Source organism: Lepisma saccharinum, chromosome 8, assembly GCF_977018435.1.
Source record: "Lepisma saccharinum chromosome 8, izLepSacc3.1, whole genome shotgun sequence".
NCBI classification, from domain to species: Eukaryota; Metazoa; Arthropoda; class Insecta; order Zygentoma; family Lepismatidae; genus Lepisma; species Lepisma saccharinum.
Window position 1 is genome coordinate 31,844,853 of NC_139236.1, and position 14,055 is coordinate 31,858,907.

Consider the following 14,055-nt stretch of genomic DNA (forward strand, 5'->3'; position numbering starts at 1 on the left):
ATGTGTTGAAATTTGCAATTCTGTATGCATGAGAAATGCATTCAGAACATGACACTACACATACATAAACATTTTTTTGCAACAACTAACATTATTTGGTGTTATTACATTATTAAATTCCCTAGTCATGAGACAGTGTATCACAGGGAAAGTTGAATTTTATTTCTCGTGTGACAAGAAATGTTTGCCAAGATTCTGTTGTACTTAAAATATCTTCTCACACCATATATTGGGTAGAGCTTTTATCTGTTCAAAACTAGCAAAAGAATATACAGTCACAGGCCACAATAACTCATTAAAACTGTTATGTTTCACAGATTTCTGACAAATCTTGTCAAGGATTGAAACTGCAAACAATTTTTTGTGCTTCATTATGTTTAGTCCTGAACTCCTATCCTTGAAGTTTTAACGTGGTGTAGTGTTTTGTATTCCTGCTCTGTTTTCTAGCAGTTAAAAAAAAATGAAAAATTCTATTTTTCCCAAAGTATGCTGCCAATCACACAAAAGCCAGTCGATCAGTGTTGGAAAATTTATACCTCAAAATCCCTCCCAAGAACAGCAACAAAGGTTGTTGTTTTTTTTCCCTGCCTTGCCTAAGCGTGATTTACAGCATGCACCAAATGCAACATGGATCTTTAGATGCATCAACAAAATGTTGCATTGTGCATAGTTCCTGGAACACAACACAGCATAATGCTAGATGCTGCCTTCCATGCCAGAGTTGTCAGCATAGCATGCTATGAAGTCAGAGGTCCCACGTTCAAATCCTGGTCAAGATGTTTAAGGACTGAATTATGTTGTATGAAATGCTTGTTTTTTGACATAAGTTTATATCTCATGCATTTTGAAGGAGAATCAAAGTTGAATTGAAATAGAAAATTACATTTTCCACTGCGAAACTTGTAGCCATTGTATACGTACAGAAATAATATGGTTGTTTTGAACTGCAAGATGATTATAGCGTGAGGATGGAAGCCATGGTAAGCATGCATTTACAATTTGAAACACGTACATAAACTCCATTATCATGGGATAGGCAAGATTGTAAGTATTTCATGTGATGTTACTTTTCTTAAGCAATGTGCAGTCTTTGTGAATTGTTTGCACGATATTTTATCCTTTCCATGTGAGCCTTTTGCCAGATACCAAATGTGAATTGGTAAATATGGATCCCCTATCTCCTCCCTGTCGGAGAATTATAGGATGTCTTGGATTCTTCTGTTACAAAGGCTACATACTTATGAAAACTCAGCTGACAAACACATACATATCTTGTGGATTGAATCAAACATTTATAAATGTCTCATAATGCTTGTAGATTTATGCAATCCATTTATAAGCATCTAGCAGCATGTTTAAATTTTTATCCCAAATTATTGAGAGAACACTATTTGTATGTTTATCAAAAATTGAATAATTATATCTTTGTAACATGCTGTTTTAAGTTTGTCAGTTGAGTTTATCATCACAAACATACATATGTTTATTCTTCTTTCCTTTTGTCCTAAATCAGGTTCATATGAAAAAAAATATTGGAAATGTGTGTTTGAAAAGCCAACAGAACAGTATCGTGGTCTGGAAATACTAGTTCTTGACTTCACTTGTCAACTGAGTCAGTGTAATTTTTTTTTTAGTATGACTGGAATTGATTATGGATTAGTTTTCATTTATTGTTAGGAATGGAAGTAGAAATTTTTGCTCTTGTTCTCCAAATGTGAGGCAAATGAATTACATGCAATACAATTCATCCAGCAATTACTAGTTCTTACAAAGGGAACAAGATTGAAATTTTGCTTTCACCTAGAAAGAAAATAAAGCAAATAGAGTTCATCATATGTGTATATTTCATTACATTCAAGCAATTACTTATTACATGCATCTTGCTTTCACTATCCATTACTACTTCTAGTGCTGTTCTCTAACATTTCAATGAATTTTGCACTTCTCCTTCCAGAAAACAAGTTCATTGCTTTCTTTCAAACATTTCACTTTTTTTATTCATAAAACATCTTACTTTTGATGCTATGTTCTTTAATTATAATGCACAATAACTGTTAACTACAGTTCCCATTGTTTATTAAAATAGTATTACAAAATTTTCTAGTATATTCATAAATGCTCTTTTGTTTGCTGTTCATGCCAGCTTCTCAGATTTTACCATATCTTCATCCTTAGGTATCCAAATAATCATGCCCCACCTTTCTGCTTATTTTAAAGGCAGTGATGTACAAACATATTGAACTATGTATATTAGTGAAAATTTGAACTTGTAGATTTTGTGCCAAATGCAGGAAGCAAATGTTCACTGAATGGAAACATTTCCATTGCAATACATTGATACTGCACCAATAGTGTAAAATGTTCATTATGTTCCTTTATTTCCTTGTTTTCTTGAGGTACATCAAGTTACTAGTGTGGCTCTTTAGCTATGACTTTGAAATTGAAATAACATTTATTTTATTTAGCTGAAGGATAATTAATATAAAGCTATAGAAATATTACATTATGAGTTTCAATTTGGCAGTTTCCAAATCTTTCTCAAGAAATCATCATGTTCTTGGGTATATAAAATAATCTCAAAGAATAAATCAATACATTTGAGATTAATGTTTAGATAATTATGGCTGTACTTTTTTCAAAATAATAATTGAAGTCTACATACATTCTAAAAAACACTAGAATTTTGCATGGAGTTTTGGGGTTATGCACTATGCACTGTAATTGTGTGAATCACAAATACACTGTTCCAGAGTTAAAACTGCACATTTCTTGCACAGAAACTTGTTAACATTTAATTTATAGTATAACAAACATCACACTAAATGAGGAAATGGTGGCAAAGTGTTAAAAACAGCACGAATGCAAATTGGTGAAAGTTTATGTACATCTTCATATAATGTGGACGATCACAACTGGGAAGTGGCAGCAACATTTTCCATAGGAATTTCTGCCGAACTGCATGATATCTGTAGCAGTTGAATACTAGAAGGAAGTTGATGTGAAATACATGTTCAGTGTGGTGATAAGAACGAGCACTGTATGAAAAATCACGTGCACAAGTGGAAGTGGTGGAAAAAAAAACTTGTAAGACTTACATTGAAACTTTTAAAAAAAAAATCAGAATCCTTGACAATTTTCAATCATTCCCACAGATATGTTGGCAATAAAATGTGCTGCCGTTCCTCAGAGCAAATTTCACGTGGTACTGGCAAGAGGACTCATAAACGAACATCGTCACTGAAGAGGAAGCTGTTGCTTTGGGACCTATCTTCGAAAATTAACCAATTTTGCAGTCACTTGGCGAACTGTCCTTCACTTTCCAGCATTTTTCTGTGCAAAAAGGAGTCGTGAATTGAAAAGTGCTTTTCCGCGTGAATGTGTGTGTGTGTTTTGTGTGAATGTTTTTTATTCTCTCTTTTAGTGTATGAAGTTAGGGAGTTTTTATGATATATATGCATATTTTATGGGAGATTTTCATATAATTTAATACAGTGACACTACGTTTACCATAGTGCATAATTTATGTTGAAATAATTTCAACAGATCAAGAAACTGTGATGTTTTTTAACTTGCTTTAAAACCATTAAAAGGAGACAGATATGCTTATTGATATTGGTTTCGAAAGCACAAGGCAAATGGCATTCAGTGTCCCATGGTACGTATCATTTTATTTTTTTAATATTTTACCCTGATATGTATATATCAACCGTTATTTATTTATTTTTCAACAACACTACTACATTGTAATAACTCATTTTCTACACACAATAAACTAGGATGCTATTTTTATGTGGTAAGAAACTTATTGTGAGAGACTTATGAGACAATGGTTAGCATAGTGAAATGTTGTGAAGCCAAGGGTCTTTCTTTTTCATGAATTCACTAACCTGGAGAGATAGAAAGGAATTGCAAAATATGAGTAAATACATTATCATTTGTATTATTTTTAAGTTTACAATACCCTTTATTCAGTTATGAATCACACAAAGTTTACATATCATCAACTTGAGTTTTGTAGAGGTTAAAAGAACCTGTGAGTTGTGTATGAAAGAGAGAGGTGGAGTGTGTATGTGTGTGTGAGAGAGAGAGAGTGAGGTGATGGTGTGTGTGTGTGTGTGAGTGAGTCACCAGTACTGTTCAGTATTTCTCCAGTGTCTGGGTAGCCTGTGCAAGTTATGCAAAATTCACCATTTTTTTTTCAAAAAATAATTCTGAGCAAAAATTGTGGCAAAACGTGAATATTCTGACCTGTTTCAGTACTGACACAAAGCAGTAAGAGTTGATATAATTTTTATTTTTAATGCTGATAGAGTTGCATGGCCATCTTACCTTGAATAATTGCTAAAATGTATCATTTTATTGTGCCAATCTTTCAGATTTTTGCTCTAAAGCAATTATCACAATAAAAGAAAGGAATCTTGTCATTTGTAGAGCACCCATTCTTGGTATAGAGTTTTAATACATAATTGGTGGTAGTATTGGCATTTTGTACATTTAAAAATTACCAATATCGGGGTCCCTGTCAATCTGCCAGAGCATTATTAAGAAATAATAAAAAGAGTCATGTATGGAATAATTAGAATTTTGAATTTGTCATTGAATTTATAAAAATAGTGAATCAACCCATCCAGACTCTGGAATTGAAACTTCAGTTACAGAAATTTCACTATTGGCTTTGCCCTAATGTAAGTATTAGTAATTTTAGTGGTAGTATTTAGAAGGGAATAATATTAATTTTAGCTCTTTACTTTTTTTACTGAACGCTATCAGCAACCTCATTTATAATGCTGTTCCCATTTACAGTGATTCTGAGGAGGAGGCTGATGAAGCCTTTGAAGAGGCCATCGTTCATCCTTTGACGGCAGACGAGACTCGCCAGCTGCATGAGAAATGGAAGAGGAGGTACTCAAAGGATGTTGCACATGGCGGAAAAAGGGATGTGAAGTCTGGAGATGAAGAAGCAGATGAGGAGGATGATGAGGATGAAGACAGTGGCAGTTATGAAAGTGATGAGGAATTCAGTTATGAAGAGTATGATAATGAAGGTTAGATTTTAGACTTTTATTTTACTATAATCAGGGGTAGACAAAAATAAAAATTGTTCAGGAGCCAGCCCCTTTTACTATTTATTATTATTATTATTATTTTGCATTTTGAAAAGTGACCATGAAACATTTATTCATTAATGCAAGATTGGATTAAAATAATTAATTCTTGTGCAGTAGTGGCCTTCCTAAAGAACCCTTATGTACATACATGGCTCTACTGGTAACAGCATGAATGACTATGCAATACATTCTAATATGTGTGTGATCCTACCATATCACTGTAGATTTTTAAATTCGGCTAGCAACAGTGCAAAAATTAATACAGTCCCGTGCGAATTAATCTTAACAAGATATTTTTATGCATGATAGAGTCTCAAACTTGACTATGGTTTCATGATGATGAATCTATGACAAATTGTGTAATACAAATTATATAACAGAAAGAAGAACATATTAGCTATTAAGAAATATTACGAATATGTAATTTATTGTTTCTGAACAGTGTAATTGATGAATTAGGGTGTAAGTACAAAAAAATACATGAGTGTGTAGTTATTGTCATATTTCAATTAATTCGCACGGGACTGTACGTGTGTGTGAGAAAATATTTCAAATAAAGTAAACCAATCAGAAATGAGGTATACAGTCTCGTGCGAATTAATTGAAATTCGACAATAACTACACACACTATGTATTTTTTTGTACTTGTACCCTAATTCATCAATTACACTATTCAGAAATAATAAATTACATATTCATAATATTTCTTAATAGCTAATATGTTCTTCTTTCTGTTATATAATTTGTATTACATGATTTGTCATAGATTCATCATCATGAAACCATAGTCAAGTTTGAGACTCTTATCATGCATAAAAATATCTTGTTCCAATTAATTCGCACGGGACTGTAATGGCATGTACATTATTCTAATTTAATGATACATGTGATACACAAGCATTAAAAATACATACTGTGCTCGTTATTTTTTTTTAAAGATAAGGAAATTTCTATAAGTGAACTTGAAAAAATTTTAAAAAATAGAACTGAATTTTAAAATTCAGACACCAGGTCAAGATTTTCAGGCACCCTGTTTTTTTCTACCACTGATTAGGATCCTCTGCAGAAATATAAAATTGTATGTGAAAATAGGAACATGATTTATCTGCATTGCACTCCTGTGTATAAAGACAATTGTCTGTATTACCACAGTAGTCATTTTGCAATTGCAATTTTTGTTTATTTCTGTGTTACAACTTCGATTTATCTGTATTTTGATGCCACAAAGATTGATCCTTTCCAGTGTACCTTTAGCTCTTGAGTGTGTTCACGAAATATCATAAATAAGTGATGTTTTGAGAACTTCTGTTTCATTTGCAGACGAAGAAAGTGAGATTGCAACAGAGGGAGAAAGGGAAGAAGAGATAAAGGCTCGTGAGCTACGGAAGCAGGAAGTCAGATTGGAAGTGCCAAATCCTCCTCGGAGACAAGATTCTGAAACTGGTTCCGACACTGAGGTGAAAAAGAAATCCTCCTCCTCAAAACGTGGAAAGAAAAATAAACAGAAGTGTTGCTTCATTTGAACGTCAACAGTACTCTCCATCGCTGTTCTTTTAGCATTTTCATTCTAGTTTTGTTGCTAACAATCAATACAAAAGGAGAGTTTCATTCAATAACAAACAATGATTGTGTTCAATTTTTGTGTAATTGACAAATAGACGTTTTCAATTTGCGAAATGACTGAAGCTCCAATGTACATAAATTTTTGTTATTGTTCATTAGTACATGATTTTTGGAAAGTTTGAAACAAGCTGTTACTTTGGGTGATGATGACAAATTCAGAAGAAATTGCAGGTAAAATAAATAAAATTATATTCCGTGTTTATCCATGATGTTGGTTGCTTTCAAATCAACTAATTTACCCGTTGAATGTATGTCAACTAATAGCTCTCTGTTGTGTGAATCTTCCACCTAGAATGCACATCATACCTTGTAACAATAGCTAACAAGAACAGCAATGGAGTGTGTGCTGAAATTAAATTGAAAGATTTAGGCTAACCTTGTAATGTAATAACTTGACGTTATACTGTTTATTTTTCTTTTCATAGTCTTTTACCTTATTGTGTGTTTGTACAAAGTAGGATAGTTAATCTCTTTAAGTACAAATTCCCAAGTTTAATCATCATTCATTGCCTAGGGAACAGTTTTGCCTAATGTTGGCTGATAGATACATTCCAATCAGTTAAGTGGAAATGTTGTTTTTGCATAGCAGCACCCTAACCAAGTAGACTGCACCATAATCTTCATCTGCCTAATAGCATTACAAATTGAAGGATCTATGTTGGCCTCAGGTAAAATGTATGTCTGTGGTTATCCGTCATCTTTTTGTCTTTGTAATAAAGATGCTACATGGAAAGTCTATGAATATTAATAAAATGAAACGTCTGTGGAGATAATGTCTTATGTCTTTGACTGGAGAATGCATTTTTCTATAAACAGGACATCTTCAATAAAGTACAATTGTAGACAATAATAAGCAAAACACATTACAAATAATTTAAGCAGCCAGGACTTGAATCTGTGAGTGAACCAGTTCATCTCTTGTGTCACCACAGTTTCAATAACTTAGATGTCTGTATAAATGTTGGTCCATTTTAGTGGTATTGCTACTTTTGCTACCCTTGAACATATGAACACTAGTGCCATCCTCCCTTGCCTGTACCAAGATGGGTAAAAGGGCGAAAATAACTTCGAGCTATGTTTTCAGTGCCAGTGCCATGGTGCATATGTACAAGGCTGGTTTGAAAATTTCTGTCTAATAGTGAAATATAATTTGATATAATTTTTATTTTTCAACATAATGTCCCTTAGGATCAAGACGTTTATTCCAGCAATGCTCCAATTCCAGTGGTTTTCCGTAAGGTCTGTTAAATGCTCCTCTACAGCTGTAATTGCCTCGTGATTTGAGTTGTGGGAAGAGTGAGCCAAATCTAGGGATTTGGAGTGTATGTTCCAACAATTGATAGTTCAAATCCCTTAATTTTTCCATTGTGAAAACACTTTGTGGTAAGGTGCATTGTCTTGATGAGAAGTGATTTTTTTTTCCTCTGCAAACCAGATGTTTTCTCACAAATTGTTTCTTCTAGTCTGTTTAAAAGATTAGAATAGTATTCCCCAGTTATTGTTTTACTCTCTTGAAGATAATAACATTTCCTTTAGCATCCAAAAAGATTGCTGCCATAACCTTTCCTGATGAAACTGTTTTTTTTTTTCCGCAGTGCTGTAAGCTTATTTTCTATTAGAGATATCTAGAAAACAAAAAAATAAACCACACAAAGACCATGCAGTAGTTCACACTGAGACTGACTTATGAATGCACTCCAATTATAGTGTGTACATTGGAAAATATTGTCTTTATTATAATAAAATCTATTTGTTCCTAAAAGACAGCTAAAGTAGATTATAAATTTGAGTTGCAGTGACCAGAAATTCTCATGTTGCAGAACAGTACATATCTTGTTTAATCAACAAGTCGCAAATTATACAGTGTTACAGGAAAGACGTGGCACGAGAAGGCAGATTTTAAAAGTTGGCATATATATTTTTGTTGTGTACTTGGGAATTTGTCATGTAATTAGCAATTAGCATGATTCAGTAATCTTAAAGTGTTTTCTTATTGCTGTAGGTAATTTCTCCATCTTTGGGTGTATATGTGGGAGATTACATTTTTGTAAATAAATAACATTTCACAAATATAGGGATGCGACATATTAATCAGTACTCTGATATAGGCATATGGGTGTATCAGTAAGTATGTATACAGGATGTACCAGAAGTGATAGCGCAAACTGAAATGGTTAAAAGTACACGATAGTAGAATTAAAAAATAGCTCAGTAATCATGGACTCGAAAACGAACCATTTGCGAGATAATTGTGAATGTATGGTTATGATCCACTGACTTGATTGTTTGTACACATTGTATGCTTTTCAAGTGTGAGGTTTGATAGTTCTACTTGGTAACAAATAACAGAATTAAAAGGTTCACCTCGCTAGATATTACTGATGCTTTTATTACCAAGGACTATTGCACTGTATAGTATGTCACATGTGCAGCAGTGTTCAGTTTTAAAGAAAGAAAACCTAGCAGTGCGCAAGGAGACAAAGTGTACAATGTGCACAAACAATGAAGTCAGTGGCAGATCGTAACTATACATTTGCAATTATCTCGCAAACACTTCGTTTGCGACCCCATGTTTACCGAGACTTTTTTTGCTTCTACTATTGAGTACTTTTCGCCGTTTCAGTTTGTGCTATCACTTCTGGTACACCCTGTTATTTGGTACAAAATTCTGCCATTTTATTATTTGTATGAATATAAACATATAATTCATGTGGCCAAGTTTTTCAAAGTAAAAGTCTAAATACACAGTTCTTTTTCAAATGCAAGCCCCATTGAAATAACTTGGTTTCTTATATTCATTAAGGAGGTCAAACTGTTCATGTTTCTCAAGGAATACTTACAACTTTATATCAGATCAGTAAAATATTGATTATCAGTATTGGTAAATTTATAAACTATTTTACTGATATGCCATTACCAGCTAAAACTGATTAATCAATCATGTCCCTTCGATTAAGCAAATTTATTAATGAGATTGTTTCTGTTGCAGATTGCATCCGATGATGATTCCTCAACAGAAACTGAAAGTGATGAAGATAATTCTGCAACCGAAATAGAAACAGATTCAGAGTTTGAACATGACAATAAACGATGGAGTGGTCAAAAGCATGAGATACCAACAATTGTCATAAATGAGAGTGAGCCTCATTTGACAACTGAGCATCACAATGCGGAAAATGATAAGAAGAACACAAGGGGATTGGTCCATGCAAAACTGACAAACACCAATGCAGGCGAAATTAGAAAGACTCAAGTGACCAAGATTCATGAAAATGGCGAAATTGATAAAGGCATTAAAGGACGGGATGCACAGAAACCAAATATTTCACCATTGGCTGGTGGGCAGTCGAGATCGTCGAGCACGTCAAATATAAGAGAAACTATGAGGAAGCCAATGCCCCCGATCACCAGAAGAGATCTGTTAAATAGGACCCATTCCACGGAAGGGATTGCATCTAAAATGTCACTGGAGCTCAAGAAGAAGTACCTTCTAGGAGCTTCAGTTCTTGGAAGCTCTGTTAGGAAATCTGGTTCAGCATCAATGCTTGACTCCAAGTTCAAAAGCTTTGTTGATATGATATCAGAGCACCAGAAGTTGCTAAATCCAGCACCGCAACCTAGTCCAAGCATGCAGGCTTTTCTTCAAGGCACATCGAAAATTAGATCAAACCCACTGTCGCCTCCTTCTCCACAGCAAGTCTCTCAGCCTTTCAAGTACCCATCGCCTGCTCAGTCTTCGCTGAAGGAAAATGAATGTGAGGAACTGAATAAAAACAATGAACGCTTCAGCCACGTGTGTGGAAAAGAGTCACCACTGCCCAATGGGTCTATTGCTATTTTGGAACAGCTGAGCAAGGAAGCTGCTTTGTTGTCTGCGAAACGCTCTGCCGAAGATATAGTCAAGGACCATTTGGACAACAATATAATTTCTGATGATACACGTGAGAGCAAAAACCTTCAAAGTGAACGCTCCACCAGCGAGAAGCCGGAGATTAAGGATAGTGACAATGCTGTAGTTTTGTCAGATGTTTGTTCGGAAAGCTTGAAATCAACAGAACCAACTTCTACGGTGACAGCAAGCCACAGTAGCACAGTAGTGGAAGGCGAGATGGAGAGAATGGTTGGAATAGATGAAATGGAAATCAAGGACATCATTATTGTAGATAAGAAAGGCGAAGATGGCACGGAGCTGCTTGATAATGCAGACTACAGGCCCAGAAGTCCTGCTCATGAAACATCAATAATTGTGCCCAATATTCCTCAGAGGAACACAGAAGAGGAGGAAGATGACATATCATCGAGCTCATCAAAGAGCGATTCACTGTCAGACGTAACAATGAGTGATCTTGACGAAGAAGATAAACCGTCAATTCATGAACCTCCTCGATTGGAAGTGCACAACTCGCGAGGAGAGCTTCTGGTTGAACAAATGGACCAAGAAGGGGGAAATGCGGTAAAGGAGAGAACGGGTATGCATCAAGACTCCACCCAAGGTGGTGCTATTAATAAACAGGCTCTTACGGATCGAGAAGTAAGCGATGCTGATCTTAAAAGTGAAATGGAGTTTTCAAGATCTGAGAAAAGTGATAGAAGCTTTAAGCTGGAAGTCTTGTCTAGCGAGAGAAGCAGCCCTTCTTCGAAGGAGTCTCCAGATTCCTGCAGGGGCACGGCGCTGACGGAAACAGAGTGGTCCGACTGGGCACGCGACACTGATGCAAACAGTGTGGGCGAAGACTTGGAAGTGGAGTTTAACATTAATCCCGAATACATTACTCTGCGGGACAAACGTGCAAGAATCGCTCCAGGCGAAGACTTCAACGACATGCGATTTGACAGAGAGTTAATGCAGCTGGATTTGAACACGTCATCTCAGGATACCTCGAAAGCAGACTCCTATACATTTTTAGCAGGTGCTGATCATATTGAATTCATGGACCATGCAGATAGCAGTCCAGATGAAGCAAGTGAGGCTAGAAGGTGTGGATACCTTAAATTGCAGAACGAAGATGATGAGGGCACACCAGTGATAGAATCAGTCCCAATTGGATTAGTGGGGGAAGCAGAGAAAGTGACTGAAAGTAGTGATACTGTTAGTGTTAGTGAAAGTACAAGTCATACTCCGGATACCGAGCTTAGTCCTGTAGAAGCTGTGAATAAAGTATTAGTGGGTGATGGAGATGAAGAGGAGAACCTTCTTCCTGAAACAGAAGACACAACTACCAGTGATGTTACCACAATTATAGATAGTTCAATGGACAAAACTAGGGAAGCTTCTTTTTACACACCTGCACAGTCTGATCAGAGTCATGAAATGTACAAACTCTCTGAAAGAAGTTCCGATTCATATGAAGAATATGTTCGGAACATCCAGGGAAGAATATCGCCGTTCCATAACGTTCGAGATTCTATTGATGTTCGGAAATCGCGAAGGCCTCCGTGCACCCCAAAACAGCAAGAAACAGTGAAGGAAGAGGAAGATACAAAATTAGAACCTTTACCCAGCACTTCACAGAAATTGGAAGAAATATCACGAGAACGGTCAAAACAAAAGGACTTGATTCGGGAAATGGTATTGGGGAAATTAGGGCAGAAGAGTTCGGAGAGAAAGAATAAGCGACACTCTCGTAGTTCTCTTTCTGGGCCGCTGAGCCCTGAAAGTTCAGGTTGTCAGTCTACAAAGGGATCACAGGGTTCTCTCTTGAGTTCACAAGCCTCTGCACAAGAGGCTGCGGGAAAACAAGAACAAAAACAAAGTGGTGATGTAAATAAAGGTTGTAAGTGTACAGCGGAACGTGAGGCAAGTTCAAAGGAACTACCTAAATCCAGTTGCGAGCATGGGAAGAGAAAAGACTGTGTGGGTAAACTGGTCGGCAGCCCCGAACATTTGAGTCAACACGTGTGCGGCAAGAAAGTTGGTGTTAGTGATAGTGCAAGTGACAGGAATGCGAAAAGCAGTGATCACTCGCTGCCTCAAAGTGTGGAAAAGACCGTGCAAGACTGTGAACGCAGACATAGTGTACATCAGGATCTCCAAGTGCCATTTGCAGATGACGACAATACTAGCCAAAGTGAGGGGAAGGAAACCTTTTATACTCCTATGACGTCATTCAAGAAACCCTCTCGGCGCCCTCTCTCCGTCCACGCCTCCTTCAACACTCCCCAGCATACGACATCACATTTGCATAAGCCTCTCCCAGACACCCCTTTAACGAACCCAGAGGCGTTCTCCCTGCCTGATATCAGGAAAGCTTTGTTCCACACACCGCAAGTATCTGACCAGAAAACGAGCATAAAAATGCCAAATGTGCCACAGGTATCTGCTGCACGGAGCAGAAGCAGGGAAGAGGCAAAGACAAGAGCACGCTTGAAGAGCGACGAAGAACTCGGCTTAAGTCCACCAAAGTATTCTAGTTCCGTTAAAGGCAAAGAACAATCCAGAAAAGCTAGAACCGTTCCCGAAAAGTCAAAATCCACAGATTCTCTCGACAAGCAGCTTTTGGAGAGGAAAGTTAGCCTGGACCCTGAAGGTGCTAAAAGCCCCAGCTCTTCTAGTACTGGCACGAGCGACACTGCTTCCGGAAAACGGTCCGTGTGCAGCAATGAATCTCTCGCAAGTTCCCCGGAAGCAGCACCTTGTATCAGCACATCGAGCTCGGCAACTTCCAAAGCCACCTTCTACTTGGAGCCAGATGCGGACATTTCACTTGCAGAAATGGAAGGTAAAGAAGCCAAAGAAAACGACAAATCATCAGGGGAGAATGGGAAGAAGAAGAAGGGCAAAGACAGGGAGCGAAGGAGGAGCATCATTCAAGCCGTTTCGGAATTCTTCTCAAAGAAAAAAGATTCATCTGCCAGTCCTTCCCCACCAAAAACCCCGAATACTAGCCAGTCCAAATCTCCAGGTGGGAAGGATTCTAAAGAAAAATTCTCCAGATTTAGGTTAACTCCTAAATCAAAGGAGAAATCAAAGGTAAGTCATTTCACAAACAATATCTTATAATGATAGTAATTATATGATTATTTAAAATTCCATTAAATTTCCTGTACAAAATGAATTATGTCTGAGGATAGAGACACAAATTGATAATTATTTAGACATTAAGGCGAAGAGTAACAGTTTCACACCAGTTGTGTATTTATTTCAATGTTGTCAGAATGGACACTGCTACTAAAAAGAAACCCAACTATACAAGATGGTCATTCATGATGGTTGCGGTAAACGTGGTTTAAAACTACTTACGTGAAATTTATAAAATTTCGCACTTCCGCATTGCACAATTTAATGGTTAAATCCTATTAATTTCGAAGATCCACTGTCTTCATT

At 36.4% G+C, this 14,055-nt stretch overlaps 1 protein-coding gene across 6 annotated transcripts in view; it reads left to right on the top strand.

Moving 5' to 3' along the window:
* Positions 1 to 14,055, top strand: part of Mical (Molecule interacting with CasL) — a 282,128-nt gene that overhangs the window by 242,001 nt on the left and 26,072 nt on the right. For all 6 annotated transcript variants that reach the window (XM_083126409.1, XM_083126408.1, XM_083126413.1 and 3 more), the window contains 3 exons: positions 4,804 to 5,045; positions 6,429 to 6,565; positions 9,721 to 13,701. In XM_083126409.1, the coding sequence (XP_082982535.1) occupies positions 4,804 to 5,045; positions 6,429 to 6,565; positions 9,721 to 13,701 (4,360 nt within the window). The remainder of the gene's footprint in view (positions 1 to 4,803; positions 5,046 to 6,428; positions 6,566 to 9,720; positions 13,702 to 14,055) is intronic.